Source organism: Drosophila hydei, unplaced genomic scaffold (assembly GCF_003285905.1).
Source record: "Drosophila hydei strain 15085-1641.00,03,60 unplaced genomic scaffold, DhydRS2 tig00000060-arrow-pilon, whole genome shotgun sequence".
Taxonomy (NCBI): Eukaryota; Metazoa; Arthropoda; class Insecta; order Diptera; family Drosophilidae; genus Drosophila; species Drosophila hydei.
The window spans coordinates 5829931-5847760 of NW_022045656.1; the positions used below are offsets into that span (position 1 = coordinate 5829931).

General features: G+C 45.3%; 4 protein-coding genes across 5 annotated transcripts; 1 reads left to right on the forward strand and 3 right to left on the reverse strand.

Moving 5' to 3' along the window:
- Positions 1–170: 170 nt before the first annotated feature.
- LOC111605403 lies at positions 171–8633 on the reverse strand. Its single transcript, XM_023323904.2, has 4 exons — positions 8480–8633; positions 1311–1488; positions 576–1249; positions 171–515 (listed from the first exon to the last, which is right to left on the reverse strand). The coding sequence occupies exons 2-4, from the start codon at positions 1474–1476 to the stop codon at positions 315–317; spliced, it is 1041 nt and encodes a 346-aa protein (XP_023179672.2). The 5' UTR covers positions 1477–1488; positions 8480–8633; the 3' UTR covers positions 171–314.
- LOC111605401 (forkhead box protein C2) lies at positions 6349–11279 on the forward strand. 2 transcript variants are annotated; one of them, XM_023323900.2, is made up of 3 exons: positions 6349–6876; positions 9503–9653; positions 9713–11279. In XM_023323900.2, the coding sequence occupies exons 1-3, from the start codon at positions 6690–6692 to the stop codon at positions 11106–11108; spliced, it is 1734 nt and encodes a 577-aa protein (XP_023179668.2). In that variant the 5' UTR covers positions 6349–6689; the 3' UTR covers positions 11109–11279. The 2 variants fall into 2 exon arrangements, with proteins under 2 accessions (XP_023179668.2, XP_023179670.2); XM_023323902.2 differs by lacking the exon at positions 6349–6876 and adding an exon at positions 8059–8212.
- Positions 11205–12097, reverse strand: LOC111605406 (translocon-associated protein subunit delta). Its single transcript, XM_023323907.2, has 2 exons — positions 11699–12097; positions 11205–11644 (listed from the first exon to the last, which is right to left on the reverse strand). Exons 1-2 carry the CDS (start codon positions 11936–11938, stop codon positions 11384–11386), a joined length of 501 nt encoding a protein of 166 aa, XP_023179675.1. The 5' UTR covers positions 11939–12097; the 3' UTR covers positions 11205–11383.
- Positions 12098–12387: 290 nt separating this feature from the next.
- On the reverse strand, positions 12388–17117 carry LOC111605422 (serine protease grass-like; the record flags this gene model as incomplete). Its single annotated transcript, XM_030226142.1, has 7 exons — positions 12388–12855; positions 12914–13107; positions 13167–13209; positions 13264–13453; positions 13507–13587; positions 16652–16729; positions 17067–17117. Coding segments are annotated over 7 exons (1038 nt in total), but the record flags the coding sequence as incomplete, so codon positions are not given.
- Between the last annotated feature and the right edge of the window lie 713 nt (positions 17118–17830).

Genomic DNA, 17830 nt, shown 5'->3' on the forward strand with positions numbered 1-17830 from the left:
TATTAAAAGTCATCACTCTTCAGCTGTTCAATTAATTATAAGAGAATGATCATCCAACTAACTATATATTTATAAATATACTGAAAAATCCAATTTATTCAATAGTCTTTTGGAAAATTCAAATCTTGGCGGGAAATATGGATAGAAAATACCTTGCGAGGGTTCAGGGATTAAAAACAACATCTAAAATTATTTTTTTATTAAAAGAAACATTTACATACATCGAACAGAGATTATACCAAAACTAAAAAATTATACAATATAAAAATTGTAATCTTTCATCGCGAAATAAGCTTTGTCCTATTTAGCTTTGTCTATGTAAAGTGGCTGAGGCAACGTTTAAAGCTTAGAGTTGGCTGATGCGTATATGAATAAAGTATATTGTAGGCACGCACTAATTCGGCATGATACTGGGATAGCTGGTTAGCCTTAAAGTTGCTGAGGAGATTCATGTCAGGGTCCCAGACATAGCGTAAATGGCCATCGTAGAAGGCATCACATAGGTCGGACAACAGCTGCGCAGACAGGACGAAAAATCACTCAATCAATCAATTAACTAAATGTTTTGTACATACCATCAAAAAGAGCTCACTAACTGACATATGAAATATAGTCTGGTGGCCCACACGCCTGGCCAACCAAATGGCCAGGCTAACAAAGTGAGTGCAGCGCAGCTTTAGTAATTTCTTGGAATTTCGTAAAGCCTGCAGCAGGCGCAAAACATCTCGCAACGTTTGCCCACAACAATTCAAGTGCCCTTTCTCTGAATTGAAATAGCTAATCATAAATGTATAATGTTGCATATTGCCAGGAATGCTCGAAAACATCGGTATTCCGTGCCAACAGAAAGCTTTTGAGTCGACAAACTTTACGGCCGGCACAAAGTCAATGGAAGAGGTGCGACAGGGTGACACCGCTTCGATCGTGTAGGTTTCTCCACGCCACACGTAGCTCAGTTCGTAGTCCTCGTAGTCGCCTTGGACCACATTACCATAGTTGTTCAAGGCATTCGTAAAAATTTTATTTATCCATCTCCTTAGCTTCGACTGACACAGAAGCCGGGCCTTATTGTTGGCCAGGCAACGGTCTATCATAGTATCGAAGCAGGCCTGCGAAAAGTCTAGAAACGTAAAGCCCGGCAGATTAATGTCCAGCACCCGTTTGATTCTATTGTACGCCGGAAAGCGTAGCTCCATCAAAACATCCATTTCATCGTCATCGTAGATACGTATTTTATGGCCAAAACTACCTGAGAAGTGGGCGACTCTCGTATTAACTGGTTGCTATTGAAATATTTTACTGGCGCTTACCAAATAATATATCATTTTGGCATATTTGACCAAAGTATGAGTCCTGCAGGCGCAGTATGTCCAACACATAATCCTTAACGGCATAAAAATCGTTCAAATTGCTGGGGTCGTTGGGATTACGTATCTCATCGGCAATACTTTGCAGATAATATTCAAAGTTCGACATTTCGACTTAACTCTGATAAATGACAAATTGAAAAAAGGGTTTAGAACTTAGGACAAAATCAAGAAATAGATGTTTTTGATATACGTAGATACGTAACTATATACATATATCGAAATCGGCTGTCTAAGCCAATTTTCATAACAATTTTTATTCAGTTGCAAATTAATAAGTTTCGTATTGAGGGTTTCATTTTTTTTTTACTTCATTTATATCTAGCTGATCTGAATTTTCGCATTAACAAAACCAAAAATATATATTTCCTTGCTTTTTCTCTCCGTGCCAACTTCTTTTCTTGTATATTTTTCTCTCTTTCCCTCTTACAATATTACATCATTCGCTCTTTGCTTGACCTCCCTTACCGGCTCCCTTCCAAAATATCTCTCTGCCTTTCCTATCCCCCTGTCTTCCTCTGTCTCTCACTTATATATATTTCTCTCTTCCTCTACCCCTCTCTCTCTCTCTCTCTAACACTCTCTCTATCTATTGCACTATCAGTCACTTTCTTTCTCTAACTCTATCTTTCAGCATCTATTTCTCTATCTATCTTTTTCCCTCTCTTGCAAACTTATGTCTCTTCTTTTCCTTCTCGTTCCCATCCTATCTCTGTCTCTCTCTCTCGCTCTCTTTCTGTATTACGTCTATCTTTCTCTTCCTTCATCTCTCTATCTTTCTCTGTCTTCCTCTATCTCTACCACGTATTCAGTATTCAGCTTACAGTAACAATCAGACTGCTCATATGCAGTAGTTATATATAACAATATAATATTACTATATATATAGTGTACATAAGCATTTGGGCATGTATGTGCTTGTATTTTCTTATGAATGAAAATACAGGTATACATATCCGCAGAACACAACGTTACTTTGGCGACTTTGCTTTATATCGGATATCCACTGTACATGCATTTCAAAAATATATCAAATACAAAATGTAAATTCTTACTCCAACAAGTGGAACTATTATAACTGTAGATGTATATATGTATATACATGTATGCATGTATGCCTGTATGTGTGTGTATGTGTGTATGTTAGGATATTACATTATCTCCCATACTAGAAAGTAATTGTTAAAGGACTTAAAAGTAAGCTTTCAATCGTGTTCTTTTTTGAGCGAACCTCTATCTATGTATCTATATTCATGAGTGTGCATTATAGTTAGATGCATTTACACATGTGTATGTGCATGCAAATTCCTTTGTTTTTATGTACAGTTTATGTATTACAAGTTCGAGCGCAGTGATAACTGCATCAAAAATCCGAACACTGTTGACCAGCAGCTACGGGACATGTTGGGTCCGCTTGGCCTCACACACAGGCACACATGCAATCGCATACATGCACACACACACACACACACATACATGTGTGTATATAGCGTGTACATATGTACTACAAATACATATGTACGCATCGTATATAGGTATACACGCAAAGCGCTTGGCTATGCCGCAGTCCCGTCCCGGACATCGTTTATCGATTTGCGAAAAGCACCAACAACACCAACAGCAGCAGCAGCCACAACAACAACAACAACAACAGTAAAAGCTCAAAATAAGCGGCGGCGGTGGCAGTGGCAGCGGCAGCAGCGGTGACTGCGCCAGCAACTTCGTCGCTCTTTGTAGGCCGCGCCGCTTTAACATGATAGCGAAACCCCAAACACAGCAGCAGCAGCGGCAGAGAATCAGCAGAAACAACAACAACAACGAAAGCGACAAAAGCAAAAACAACAGCGCACACACACAGACACAAATACACGCGCTCACACAATACATATAGTCATGCACACAAATACATACACATACAAACTTCTACACGCCCATGCACACAGCCATGCCCCCGGCTTCACGCCGCCACACGCAAACGCCCCACGCCCCACACCCCACGCCTCTCGCACAGCTGCCCCCTGCTTTTGCCCGTCCGACCGCTCAGCCATTCGGCGCTAGTACTTGGTGATGAGGGAAAAGGGAGAGTAAAAGAGGAAGAGAGAGAGAGAGAGAGAGAGAAAAAGAGTGAGAGGGGAAGATGAACGGGAGGCCAGCGAGAGGGCGACGCGCTTTGCCGTCCCTGGGCTGACTGCCGGGCTTTTGATGGCAACGATGATGACGATGGGAACTGGTGACTAGGCATGGGGAGGCCACAAGGACGCGGCTGGCGGCTCACTCAGTTGGGTGGGGGCGCTAAAATCAGGAGGCGGGGAACTGGCGGTGTGTGCGGCAGTCATTCGCAATAGGAGCTGGTAAAAGGAAGGTGCTTTCTGGCTGCCGCTGCTGTTGCCGTCGCTGTAGCCGCCGCCGTCGTCGTCGTCGTCGTCATCGTCATCGTCACCGTCGTTGGCTGAAGTACGGGACATAGAGAAAAGCGAAAAAATATAATAAAAGCAACAAAAACGCGCACAAGCTGAAGAGATACAAGCATACACACACACACATATACTGCTGCATGTATATGTGTATGTCTGTGCTTGTATACATATGTATATGCAGGCGGGTCGACGTCTACGTGTTAGTTTGGGCCACGCTAGTCCGCCACACAAACACAATCGCACACACATACATATACGCACATGCTGTAGCAGGAGCTGTGCGGGCGGGACGCAGTGCTTGGGAAGGGAACTGGTCGTAGGTTCGCTACAGTCGTCGCAAGCCAGCAGCAGCAGCAGCGACAGCAGCTGAGTGGGCCAAGTGTGTGGCGCTGGCCGAGACGACGACAACGACAACGACGACGACGACGACGGCAACAAAACAACTTGAAAAAGGAAAAGAGCCGCAGCAAGAGATGCTGGGGATGTTGTGGACCGAGGGGGCGGTGGCTCTGGCACAAAATTCTACAACGTTGCTGCCTTGAATCGATGGAAACAATTTGGGATGCTGCTCGGCAGTGGCAGTGGCAGCGGCAAATGGCAACGGCAACGGCAACGGCAAAGGCAACGGCAACGTCAGCGACGGGCGGCCGTTCGTTTTGTTCGTTCGCTCGGGCCGCAGTCAAAGCAGCTTATGAAGAGACGAGAAAGGGAGATGGCAAAATTAAATGCGAGTCAACGCAGCGACGGCGGACCCAGCAGCGACAGCAAAAACAACAACAGCAACATTCAAAACAAAGCTGAAGAAAAGCAGAAGAGGCAAACGGCAGCAAAAGTTATTTAACAACAACAAGAGTTGCCGTGTTGCAAAAATACACATAGAGGAAGAGGGAATGATGGAGAGTACGAATCGAAAATAGAGAGCAAGAGAACGCTAGAGAGCGGAGAGAGGGCGGTGGCCGTAGCAACTGATAAGAGCGGCGACAGCGCTTGAACTTTACAACAAAAGCATTTAGACATCGGAAGCAGTGCAATGCATCATGAACGACGATCACTTCGAGCAGCGGGTGTCAAAATCGAATGCTGAGCTAAATATATATGCAATTACATATATATACGTGCATACATAAGTATGCTAAGTAATGACCTTGAACTTCAGTTTCTGCAATCTCAATGCCAACTGCCTGTGTGCCGTTGAATGAAGGTGCAACAGTTTTACAAAATTCACGTGTATGCAATGCCTGTGTAAATAAACTGTATTAAGCCTGTCGCCGAAAGCTCACAAATGTGAACACACACATACAAATACACAAACGCAGCTTAACTTGAGTTTTACAAGAAAGTGATCTGAGCTTTGGTGGAGCTTTTAGAGTTCACTAATAAGTGCATAATCGATTGAGAACATCCGTTAGAAAAGCTTTTCATATGCAAATTCTAAGAGGGAGAAATAGTACGCAATAGTGTACAGTCACTGAAGTGTCGATAAGTATCTTCCGATTTTCACTTTCTTTTCAGGTAAACTTATTGCATAATTTTTTAAAGAACCAGAGCGGTATTTAGGATATGTCTTCAATTCAACTGATGACTAGTTTATGTCTTAGATCTTCTTAGTAATGTTCAGGGACATAATATTGTTCATATCCCCTAAACAGGACCCCTCTGTAATACCGTACAGTCGTTGTTCCGCGGGGAGTGCAAGAGCGGGGTGGATTTTCAGTACAAAACTCGTCAGATCTGGCATGTTAGTTGTACGTTCGTACACACATATACGTGTTATGCACACACACATGCACACATATATATATATGTATATATATATTATATATATACAGAAAGGCATCATCAAACAACAAAAACAAACTGAAACGGCAGCAGCAGCAACAACAATAACAAACTCATGCTTTTGCCTTGTGGGTCGCGGCGACAGCAACGGACGAACGTAGTCATGAAATTGAGTTTGCTTTGTTGTTGTTGCTGCTGCTGCTGGTGCTGCTGCCGTTCGGTTCCGTACAGCAGCGGGCGTCGAATGTGGGCGGCTGACAGAAACGTTGGAGCGGCGCTGTGGCGGCGGCAATGGCGTCGCAACCGTTGCGCGCTTATTGCGAGCGCCAAACTGCGCTGTCGCTGTGTCCCGGCTCAGTGTGTGCGTAAATGTATGTCTATGTTTCTGTGTTTTTATTTGTGTCTGTGTGTATTTGTATGTATGTATGTGCATGTCATGGGGCTGGCTGCCTGCCGCCGTTGCTGCTGCCGTTGAACGCCAACGACGACTCCAACGAAAATAACAACAATAACAACAACGACGACGGCGACTACGATGATGATGATGATGATGTTGTGCTGCTTCTTGTTCTTCTTTACACGTCCTCCAACGACGGTTCGCCTCACTGTCGCTTCGTTCGTACGCTGGCGCGTTGCTCTTACTGTTGTTGTTGTTGCCCTGCTTGCCTGCCTGGCTGCTGTCGCGTCGCTGGCGCCGCTGCTTGCTGCGGTCTCTGCTGTTGCTGCTGCTGCTGCTGCTGCCGCCGCTGCCGATGCCTCTGTTAGGTTGTGTGCATGCAGCTCATGTGCGCTCTCCTCATTCAAGTGTCCAACTTTTGTCGAGGCGGTCATACAAAACGGCAGTCGCTCGCTCGTTCGCTCGCTGGTCTCTCGCTGTTTGCTGTTCGCAGTTCGCTCGTTGCCTGTACGCTTCGCCTTGCCTGTTCTTTGCCGTTCGTTCGGAGGGGGAAGGCGCTGTGGTCGTGGTCTTGCCGTCAACGGTCAATAGCGCGCCCACACGCCTATAAAAAGATTTCTGTTCGTGTCGCTTATGCATGTGCGTGCGTGCGTGCGAACGTGTGTGTATTAGTGAAAACTGCCAAAGCGCCGCTGCAAAAAGTTTTTGAAAAACCGTTAACGATAAGCCATGAAGGAAATGAAAGTGGCTCGAGCGATTAGTGAATCCTCCACAACCTCCGATAATACATCCGATTTCATTGATATTGTCAAGAAGTACGATGTCGTCTACAATAATCACAATCCTGATTATAAGAACGTTGAGGTGAAGATGAAAGTCTGGACGCAAATAGCGGACGAGATTGGATTATCTGTGGGTAAGGAGCCAACATCGCCGTAGCGGCATAACAAAAAACAACAACAAAACACAAGCCAAATACACACATACACACCAAGAAATTTACGGGAAAAAAGGGAAGTTGTGCGGCGGTAGCTGAGAACCGCTGCGGCCGCCTGTTCGCTTAAATTCAATTACTACGTGCACGGAAAACATTCACAATCGCATACATGCATATACGTATATATATATACACATACTTGTATATACTGCGAAACTCACACACTCAACCAGCGGCCCGCGTCGCACAGCAAAGCGGACAAATGTTCTGCCGTCGTCGCTGCGACGACGAACCGCCGGCCGTTTTATTTTGTGTATGTGTTCTTGTCTATACATATACGTATATATATGTATTCTGTATTCTGTATGTGTGCATGTGTCAGAGTGTGAGCGCGCCTACAGATGATTGTATGCGGGGGCGAGTGCGGTGCGGATGGCATGGCGCTGTGCAGAACGCGGCCGCGGTCGGCGAATTGCAGTGAGAGACAAAAACAAAAACAAGAAAAGCAGCCCTTGCACACCAACATCCACATACCCTACCACGTATTTCTCGGACCACTTTTTCGTATTCCTATCTATATATTATGAAAAAATTAATAGTGCGAAGATCAATATCATTTTAAATAAACATATATACATATATTAATTGAAAACAAGCAACTTGATATTATACAATTAAATTTAATACCATTGTTACAAATAAGATTGCAAAATGAACATCGCTTGAATAAGAGTATAATGAAAACACGAACGCGCAGAAAAGGCAAACAAAAACATAAGAGCGAAACTGATACAAGCTGCGCGCTCTGTGGTGCTGTTATTGTTATTGTTGTCAGTGCGATGCTGAGAGAGAATTTAACGTCACCCAGTTTGACGTATGCACAAACCTAGTGGTATTAAGAACAGGATAATATGAGCACTGTCAAAATTGACTACAAAAAAGTATAACTATTTTACTAATTTTTGTTGAACACAGAGCACGGAATATTAATATAATATAGCTACTGAATACGATTAGGATTCAGCGTAATGTTTTCAGTTTTCTGTAACAGTACAAACTGTGACACCCTGTTGCTTCTGCGCATCGATTTCCCCCTCTCTCTATCTCTTTCAATCTCTCTTTCATACTCTCACGCACATTTCGCCTTTTCTCACTTCGGTTCCTCGAATGTCAGCATAAAAACAAATGCAGACGCAAAATGTGTTGCCACTTTGTTTTTGTTGCAGGCAGGCCAATTGGTCGCTGTTGCATTTCACTTTCATTGGAATATTTACCAAAAATTCTAATTGTGAGTGGAATTCTTATTAATGGAAATGTAAGTCTTAAGTTATTTGTGATATTTCCAAGTGCACCCGAAAATTTAAAATGCAAATATTTATATTAAAGTACATGCATACATACATAAATTCATAAAATCTTAAATACATTTACATTTGTATATATATACGTATTCAAAACAATAGTGAAAAGGAAATTGGCAGAAAATATTGCAATAGCCCTCAAATTTAGCAACAAATATTTATATAATATATATGTGCATACACTTGTATTTATGTATGTGTGTCAATTTTTTTTCACTCACCTGGAATCACACTTACTCCACACTTTTAATTGACACTTGTTTACCCTTCAAAATGACGCATAAGCGAACGTCCACTCCGTTCAACAGACCACGATCGACTAAATCAAAACTATAAAAAAGCCTTTTTCTCTTGAAGGACAGCTAAGGCGTATGAAAGTAACAGAGTTGGGAATATATTTAGTTAAAAAATCTGATGTTGTCAAAACTGTAAATGCTTAGAGCTGAACTGTGCAGAGCTGAGCTGAGCAGAGCAGAGCTGAGCAGAGCTAAGCAATTCACATTGTGATTTGTATTTCGCTCTAAAATAAGACGTAGACCACTTAAAAAAAAAACTTTGAACAGTGCAGATAATAACCAAGAAATAAAAGCTTAACTATTTAACAATGAATTTATTACAAGGAACATGCGAAGTATCAGTTGTATGTAATAACTTGAGCCTCAGTCATGTTTTAAACGTCATGGTCACAGTGATCGCAATAAACGCTCATCTCTGAAAACACAATTGTTGCCTAGAAAAGCGATACAAGCTTTGAAGTGCTTTTGAATGTATGTATAAATGTATATTTGAAGTGTGTGTGCTTAAATTCTTAAGAAAGGATGTCATCAAATGTTATATAATTCAATATTTACAAACGCTTGTTTCAATATACACTATGCGTCATCCTTATAGTGCCACCTCTGACACTCGTTTGCTTCTGCTAATTTGTTTTTTCCTTTGAATGAAACTTAACGCCATTTCCTGTTCCTGTTCCTATAAGAAATTTGTTTTTTTTTAGCATTGTGGGATTTATATGATGATAAATGACATTCAACCTTAAATTGGTGCTATCCTGATGACGCGCAGTGTATGGGTGCTGTCAATAGATAGCCTTTTAAGAGTAATTTCACTCTAAAAGTATGCAATTAAAAACTGTTGAGATGTATGAAATACGTTCATGAAATAAGTATACTTAGATCTATAATAATAATTAACTTTCCATTGCATTTTTAAACTAACGGAACATTTTTGTCTGTTTTTTACAGAAGCTTCGAAGCGAAAATGGAAAAACCTTCGCGACAGTTATACAAAATATTTGCGTTCCTTTCGAGTTGGCACAAAAACTTCAAAGAAATATCAGTATTGGGCGCACGCGGATCACATGGAGTTCCTGAAGCCGTTTCAAGGACCTGGCAGGTGAGTTGCCCTAGCTAGATTTCGCATAGATCACACTTTAACACTTGCATCCTCCACAGAAACTCGGCGAATGGCAATGGCAAGTCGAACGATGAGGACGACAATGAATGTGACTTCGGCTATCAGGTGCTTGCCAAGGCGGCCAGCAATGGAGGTGAGGATGACTTGAAGATTACCATAGCCACAGCGACAGCATCAACTTCGGCGCTCAGCACGCAGACGGTGAACAGTTATACAACGCCGATACTGACGCCGAGCGTGGCCGCCACGCCGCCCAGCCTCGTCTCGCCCGGAGCGCTTAGCAACTCCGGCGCGGCGCCGCAGAACCACAATAGCAACAGCAATGGCAGCAGCAATTGTGCGGCGGTGGCGCCTCTGACGCTCAGCTCGATGACGCCGCCAGCTGCCAACTGCAGCAACAGCAGCTCCAACAGCGGTATTCTGTCTCTGCCCGCCCTGCCACTCAGTGCCGCGGGCAAGGGCTCAGTCAGTGCGAATGCTGCGGCTCTGGCCACGCTGGCCAGTTTGCCCATGGGCATTGGTGGATTGCCCGCTGCAGCGGCTGCCGCACAAATGTTTACGCTAAAAGCTGCAGCAGCTGCCGCAGGTTTGCCGCTAACGTCGACGCCCAACTGCAGCACAGCCAACAATGTGGGTTGCCTGATTATCGAGCCGCATCTGTTTGCTGCCGCTGACAACTTCAAGAAGGAGCTGAGCGCAGCGGCAGCGGCTGGAGCGCCGCTTGGCCTGTTCCAGAATCTGGCCAATCGACACAATCTTAATGGCAATGCGCCATCAGCTTTGGGGCTGGGCAACCCGACGCCACCGCCACCGCCGCCGGCGCCACCCAGTTCAAAGGTGAGGCGCGTGCAGCCGTCGCCGCAGACAACAGCCATCAACCTCAGCTGTACGAGCTCGAATGCAGCCGCATCCAACTGTTCCCAGCCCTCGCCCGCCAAGACACGTAAGATGAGCGATCCGCGTTTTCCCACCGACTGGGATGTGTCCGCTGTGCTGCAGGCTAACCGTGAACTGGACGCCAATACGCTGTTCTTCTTGAGTCTAGCGCGACAGGTGCGCGCCATGCCCATGAAGTTCCAATCGCTGGCCAAGATGCGCTGCATGCGTATCGTCAGCGACATCGAGTTGGAGCTGGAGAACTTTGACTGCAACGGCGTGCCGCCGCCCGAGGAGTCGGGCAGCACGGCAAATCTGAAGTACTGCACCGATACACCGCCGCCACAGCAACCGGATGGCTCCACGCTGATTGCGGCTGCCGGTGGCATGGTGCCCGAGGGCTCCACTGAGCATTTCGTATATGTGATGTCGCCGTCGCGAGTGGAGAGCATGATAGACATTTCATCCGATGAGGAGAGCAATATGAATGGTGGCTTGCCAGCCACAGGTGCGGGTGGCGGCCTCTCCGCTGCTGCGGCCACTGGAGCGGTCCACTGAGACGTCCTCTATCTATCTTAAAGCAACTTACAAATTGTATTGTTAAACTTAAGTAAACTTAACTTAGATGCATTAAAGTGCAGTTTGTCGTCTTAATTGTTGTTGGACTTGGAACAATTTATTTACACGATTCTGGAACTATGAAACTTAACGATATGAAAATGGAAAAAATCTCTCTGGAATCCTACACATGAATCGCGATTAATGCCGTTAATTTGTTGCTACTTGGTACGGTGAATGAATTTCATTCAAGAAGTTGACGCACATGCTCGGCCTTACGACTGCACCTTGCTCTTGGTGGTGAAGGCGAAGTAGGCAACGCCGCCAACCAGCACAGCGGCGAGCAGCTCAGCCTTGATCCAGGGTCCCTTGTAGGCGCTCTTTGTGGGCACAGTGATGTCCAGCAAGGATTTGACTGAGGAGATCTTATCGCCATCGCGCTGTGCCTTGCGCACATTGGCATAGCCGTCCTCGTCGAAGAGACGCACCTGCACATTGCCGCTGCTGCCCTGCTTGATGTCCTCCACCCAGCTCACCTGCCAATGCATTGGATGAGATTCTAGTTGCACTGAACGAGGCCGCTAACTCACCTGATATTTGCTGTCGCCCACCTTGGCAACGGGCACAACCTTGCCACAGGGGAACTCTGCGAACAGGCTGGGCTGTGCCGAGTTGCTGCACTGCAGTGTGAACTCTGCAACATGCGCCAATTGAGTCAAAATTGTTGCATCCTGTGTGCTGAATGCGCTCAACGTGGCCTTGCAGCTGGCCTGGGCGCCCGTGGCGCAGGCGACGGCAATCAAGCAGAGAACGAGCATTTGACGTTGCATTATTGTTGTGATTTTGGTGTGTAATTTAATATAGGAAAAGTTCGATGTACAACTCAAACCCAATGCGGCGGCTGCTACTTTCTATCTCTGTCAACGCCACGACAGCAAACGTCACTTGACAGCCGACGGCTACGAGACGTCAGCAGCAAACGTCATTTTACAACATTGTATGTGCGTTTCAGGGCTGCCAAATGCTGTGGCGCTGACAGCATAAAGCTGCATGCTATGAGAGATATATATAGCAAGTAGCTTACAATTGTGCACACTTTGGACATTATTTGGCGCTAGATTTGAATTTTGAATTGAATTTTGCAATTATAAATTTAATAGAAAATATTTCATTTAAAATAAAATAAAACATTTAAATAAAATTACTACATAAATAATTAGAAAGTTTCGTTTTTACATTTTTATTTAAAATATTTTGTTTCTTTTTCATATTTCTGGTGTATATATATGGAGTATGTAAAGATAATGTTTTGATTTGATTGCGTGATACTGATGCTTGCAACTGCTCTAATCTTTTGAGGAATTCGCCCCTATTATGCCAGTTATCCAGGGCAAGTAGCTGGCCACATCGGTGTAGTCAGCTGGATAGCCGTTGCCACAGTCGCGGGCGCCGTAGCTCACAATGCCGAACTGGACGAAGCGTTGTCGAGTCGCATAGACCGCCGGATAGGACAAGGGGCCGCCGGAGTCGCCGCGACACGAGTCGCTCGCCGTGGCGCCAGCGCAGAGCTGACTCTGCTTGACAATACGGTCGAAGGTATGGGCGCACGTCTGTCTCGCTTGCAGCTCAATGGCTGCCTCGCGCGGCACATCGACTGCGGTGCCATTCTCCGTTATGCCCCAGCCAGTGACCACAAAGGACTGACTCGCCTCGACACCGATGGGCAGGCAGATCGGCTTGATGTGCTCTGAAAGCAAAGTGCATAACGGTCACAGCTTCTTCTACCTGAGATTGGCAGTGCTCACTCTTAAACTCCACCTGTCGCTCCAGCTTGATCAGCGCTATATCATTGTGCTTGGCAGCTGAGCTGTACTCCTCGTGCTTGTATACCGCTGCCACGCCCACATCCTCAACGGGCGGCACGCACATAGTTCTTTTGCCAGTCACCTTGCAGTCGGTGTCGGTGCTTAGATTGTGCTCACCCAAGCGCACGTATACCCTGTAAATGGCCAGCACATGGATGCCCTGTAAAATGTTATGCGCAATTTGTGAACTCACAGCTCAAAGGGCGCCACGCAATGGGCAGCTGTCAGCACGAAGCCTGCAAGTGACGGACATGTGATATGAGTGTCTATTGTAGCTCAGCCTGTCTTACGATCTGTTATGAGCGTCCCGGCACAGTGAAAGCCTTCCTCACCGGCGTAGCGCAGACGCAGCAATGCCATCCAGGGCCTCGAGGCCAGCCTGACTTCGCGTCCATTTGTCACCTTCACAGAGGCAAAGACTCCGCATCTCTGCTGCTGCAGCAGGCGCAGTCCGTGCGCCTCATTGCAGCACACGAATAGCTGGAGAATATATAATGCTTATATAGATCACTGAGCTGATCTGTCCTGCTTACACTTTGCCAACTGAGAATCGCATAGAAGAGCAGCAAATTGCAATTCACTCGCCTCATCTTCAGTTGGTTTACAGCACGCGACTGCCGGGAATTTAGCTCTACTTACGGATACTTGGCGCTTATCAAGCTTTGTTATGTATATATATGTTATGTATATGTTATGTATATATATATATATATATATATCTGTATAATGTAGGCACACATTAATCGTGCCACAGAGTTCGCTTTTGATAACCCTGAAAATCAAGCATGATTTCGATCCAAGGGGATCATAAGAGAGAGAGAGAGAGAGAGAGAGACAGAGAAAGAGTGAGAGAGAGAGACATAGAGAGAGATAGAAAGAAAGAGAGAATTTAGTTCGTTCCGTACCTTAGACTTGGGCTCACAACTTCCTCAGATCTAGCTCTAAATCTAGCCTCAGACTTAGACCTAGTTGAAGACCGCGCCTCCAACCTGAATTCAGACCTGGCTCCAGTCAGCTTCAGATCCAGCCCTGAACTTAGTCTCAGACTTAGACTCCGATCCTCAAACCTAGCTTCAGACCTGGCCTCAGATCTGGCCTCAGACCTGGCCTCAGACCTGGTCTCAGACAATTTCAGACCTAGTCCTAAACATAGCCTCACAACTAGTCTCAAACCTACTCTCAGATCTAGCCTCAGATCAAGTCTCAGAGCTAGCCTCAGATCTAGCCTCAGACAGCTTCAGACCTAGCCTCAGAGCTAGCCTCAGATCTGGCCTCAGACAATTTCAGACCTAGCCTCAGACCTAGTCCTAAATATAGACTCCGATCTAGCCTCAGGCCTAGCTCCAGACAGCCTCAGACCTAGTCTCAAACCTTGTCTCAGATCTAGTCTCAGATCTAGCCTCAGACGGCTGGTCTCAGACGTGGACTCCGACCTACCTTCTGATCCAGCTTCAGAGCTAGTCTCAGTCCTGGCTCTAGACTCACTTCCCAGACCTGTTCCTAGACACTTACATCACTTCCGGAACTGAAGAGTCCCCTGAAAGCTCCTATGACTGAGCAGATAAAATCTTAAACGAAGAAGATCTTTTGAGGAAACTTCAGGCAGCTATAATATCTGCTGAGTATTGCCTTAAGGGTCACAAAATAAATAGATAATAAAGAAAGGCGCTTTTTGAGGCGACTACTATTGCGTGCCTTGAACAGAGTATCTCGCAGTCGATCACTGCCAGGCCGAGCACTCAGTGGTGCCTATTGGTACCGCCTTTATGTGTATATACTTAAATATAGCTTTGACACCGGCTGAGAAATTTGAATTTTTATTGGCGGAGATGTTTGAAATGAGGCAATGAGCAATGAGTTTCCGTTAGGGGTGCATTACACAGCGCCTAGGGGTGGCAGTAGCTACCCCGTAGAGTATTGACTGCGATTTGATTAATGCGACTCGAATTTGCCTTTTGTCTTAAGTGCGATTCGCAATGATATTGCAACTGAATAGTATAGGTATATATATATATATATATATATATATATATATGTGTCTGCTCCAGGCATAACAATTATATATGGTCTGTATAAGGGTTGGGCAGGTGGAGCTTTGGCTGTGTGTCTCTGTGTATGAATGGCAGGTGACCCTGAACTGGGCTTGCTTTGGTTGGGTTGTCGATGCCATTTGCTGTTGTTACTTGAGTTGCTGCTGCTGCTGCTATTGTTGTTGTTGTTGCAGCAGTTACATTTCTTTACTTTCGTTGGGGTCGTGGAGCAGTTATGTTCGTTACTTTTTGATTGCCAACGCGCACGGAAAACTTTTGATACAACTTTGCATGTCTTTGATGAATTTGAAATTGTCACAAATGTGAAAGTTTTTCACTTGCCATCAGATACTCACACAGCCTGCCTCTAACTCCCACTACCACTACCACTCCCACTCTCCACCTCCAACACCCTCTCGCTCTCCCCCTCTCTTGCATCTAACATTCGTTGACATTGAGCGAGTTGGCACGGCTTTGCCTTCACGCATTCATTCATTCATTTAGCCAAAGCTGATTTGCATATGGATTTTGGATTTACTTAATAAAGTATTGTAATACCTGCCCCCAACCCCCCCCCCCCCCCCTCTCACTCGGCGCTGGCGTTGAAATGAAAACAAAAGTTCGTGCGAGTTCATCGAGTTGCCAGTCAGCCAATCAGCGCGATATGCGAGGTGTGTTTCATGAGTTGCCTGCTGTAGCTGAAACATAATAAAATTGAGCATTTGAATTTAATTAATTTTTTTATTTCACACTCTCAGCAGGCAACACACGAAACACAACCAAATTAAAGAGCTGACACATTAAGAGCCATACAAAAATAAATTGCAATAAAACATAAATAACTTAACACATTTCATTCTTTCTAATTTTATTTTATAGCTACATCTATGCCATTATATAAGCAAATACACAACTTTTAAATAACTGTCACAATCAAGCCAAAAACGCTTCGACTGCAAGCTGCACTTGTGGCTGTCTTGCTGCAACAGCAGCCAATAAACTTCGGCTAAAACTTTTATAAGTCGAAGCTTAAGCGCTCAACTTTTAAATTATATTTAAATGGCATAGATTATTAAGTATTACAGCAGCTAAACATGATCAATAACTTAAACAGCTGCGTAGCTGTAGCTGTTGAAAAAGCTATCACTCTTGCTGTGTCACTAAAATCTTCATAAATTAAAGCCATTTTTTTTGACTCTAGAACTTGTTGAGCAACCCTCGCTGCACGTGTACGAGCCGGCGGAAATGGGACAAACAGTTCTGCCGGAGTCAAGCCGAGCGACAGCCGAGCACTGCTGCAGCGGCGATGGCGCCGCTCCAAGCACGAGTGGAGTGGGTGGTGCGGGTGCTGGCTGTTGGGTGGTTGGGTGGCGTGTGGTGGGCATTGGCAACGCTCCCGCTGCTATGTTGTTTGCTGGCTTGTTTGCTTGTTTGTTTGTTGGCAACATAACAAAGCGGCTTCATTCACAAAACGCAGTTAGCGCGCGGCAGGCAAACAACGCGGACGCGGAGGCATGAGCAGCAGGAGTAGCTGCTGCTGGCAGACTCCCACTCTCACGCGCTCCCACCTGGCCATAGCCATAGCAAATTAGCTCCAAGTGAAAGTTTACGTCAACTCAACTCAAGTGGCTTCGCGTCCATTTGTCACCTTCACAGAGGCAAAGACTCCGCATCTCTGCTGCTGCAGCAGGCGCAGTCCGTGCGCCTCATTGCAGCACACGAATAGCTGGAGAATATATAATGCTTATATAGATCACTGAGCTGATCTGTCCTGCTTACACTTTGCCAACTGAGAATCGCATAGAAGAGCAGCAAATTGCAATTCACTCGCCTCATCTTCAGTTGGTTTACAGCACGCGACTGCCGGGAATTTAGCTCTACTTACGGATACTTGGCGCTTATCAAGCTTTGTTATGTATATATATGTTATGTATATGTTATGTATATATATATATATATATATATCTGTATAATGTAGGCACACATTAATCGTGCCACAGAGTTCGCTTTTGATAACCCTGAAAATCAAGCATGATTTCGATCCAAGGGGATCATAAGAGAGAGAGAGAGAGAGAGAGAGACAGAGAAAGAGTGAGAGAGAGAGACATAGAGAGAGATAGAAAGAAAGAGAGAATTTAGTTCGTTCCGTACCTTAGACTTGGGCTCACAACTTCCTCAGATCTAGCTCTAAATCTAGCCTCAGACTTAGACCTAGTTGAAGACCGCGCCTCCAACCTGAATTCAGACCTGGCTCCAGTCAGCTTCAGATCCAGCCCTGAACTTAGTCTCAGACTTAGACTCCGATCCTCAAACCTAGCTTCAGACCTGGCCTCAGATCTGGCCTCAGACCTGGCCTCAGACCTGGTCTCAGACAATTTCAGACCTAGTCCTAAACATAGCCTCACAACTAGTCTCAAACCTACTCTCAGATCTAGCCTCAGATCAAGTCTCAGAGCTAGCCTCAGATCTAGCCTCAGACAGCTTCAGACCTAGCCTCAGAGCTAGCCTCAGATCTGGCCTCAGACAATTTCAGACCTAGCCTCAGACCTAGTCCTAAATATAGACTCCGATCTAGCCTCAGGCCTAGCTCCAGACAGCCTCAGACCTAGTCTCAAACCTTGTCTCAGATCTAGTCTCAGATCTAGCCTCAGACGGCTGGTCTCAGACGTGGACTCCGACCTACCTTCTGATCCAGCTTCAGAGCTAGTCTCAGTCCTGGCTCTAGACTCACTTCCCAGACCTGTTCCTAGACACTTACATCACTTCCGGAACTGAAGAGTCCCCTGAAAGCTCCTATGACTGAGCAGATAAAATCTTAAACGAAGAA

Bases quoted from the DNA above. Each gene is read 5' to 3' on its own strand.
- LOC111605406 (XM_023323907.2), bottom strand. From the start codon at position 11,938: ATGCAACGTCAAATGCTCGTTCTCTGCTTGATTGCCGTCGCCTGCGCC. The intron at 11,645-11,698 runs GTGAGTTAGCGG...ATGCATTGGCAG, and splicing joins TGGGCGACAGCAAATATCAG to GTGAGCTGGGTGGAGGACAT.
- LOC111605403 (XM_023323904.2), bottom strand. From the start codon at position 1,476: ATGTCGAACTTTGAATATTATCTGCAAAGTATTGCCGATGAGATACGT. The intron at 1,250-1,310 runs GTAAGCGCCAGT...CCCACTTCTCAG, and splicing joins CCAAAATGATATATTATTTG to GTAGTTTTGGCCATAAAATA. The intron at 516-575 runs GTATGTACAAAA...CTGTCTGCGCAG, and splicing joins TTAGTGAGCTCTTTTTGATG to CTGTTGTCCGACCTATGTGA.
- LOC111605401 (XM_023323900.2), top strand. From the start codon at position 6,690: ATGAAGGAAATGAAAGTGGCTCGAGCGATTAGTGAATCCTCCACAACC. The intron at 6,877-9,502 runs GTAAGGAGCCAA...TGTTTTTTACAG, and splicing joins CGAGATTGGATTATCTGTGG to AAGCTTCGAAGCGAAAATGG. The intron at 9,654-9,712 runs GTGAGTTGCCCT...CATCCTCCACAG, and splicing joins CCGTTTCAAGGACCTGGCAG to AAACTCGGCGAATGGCAATG.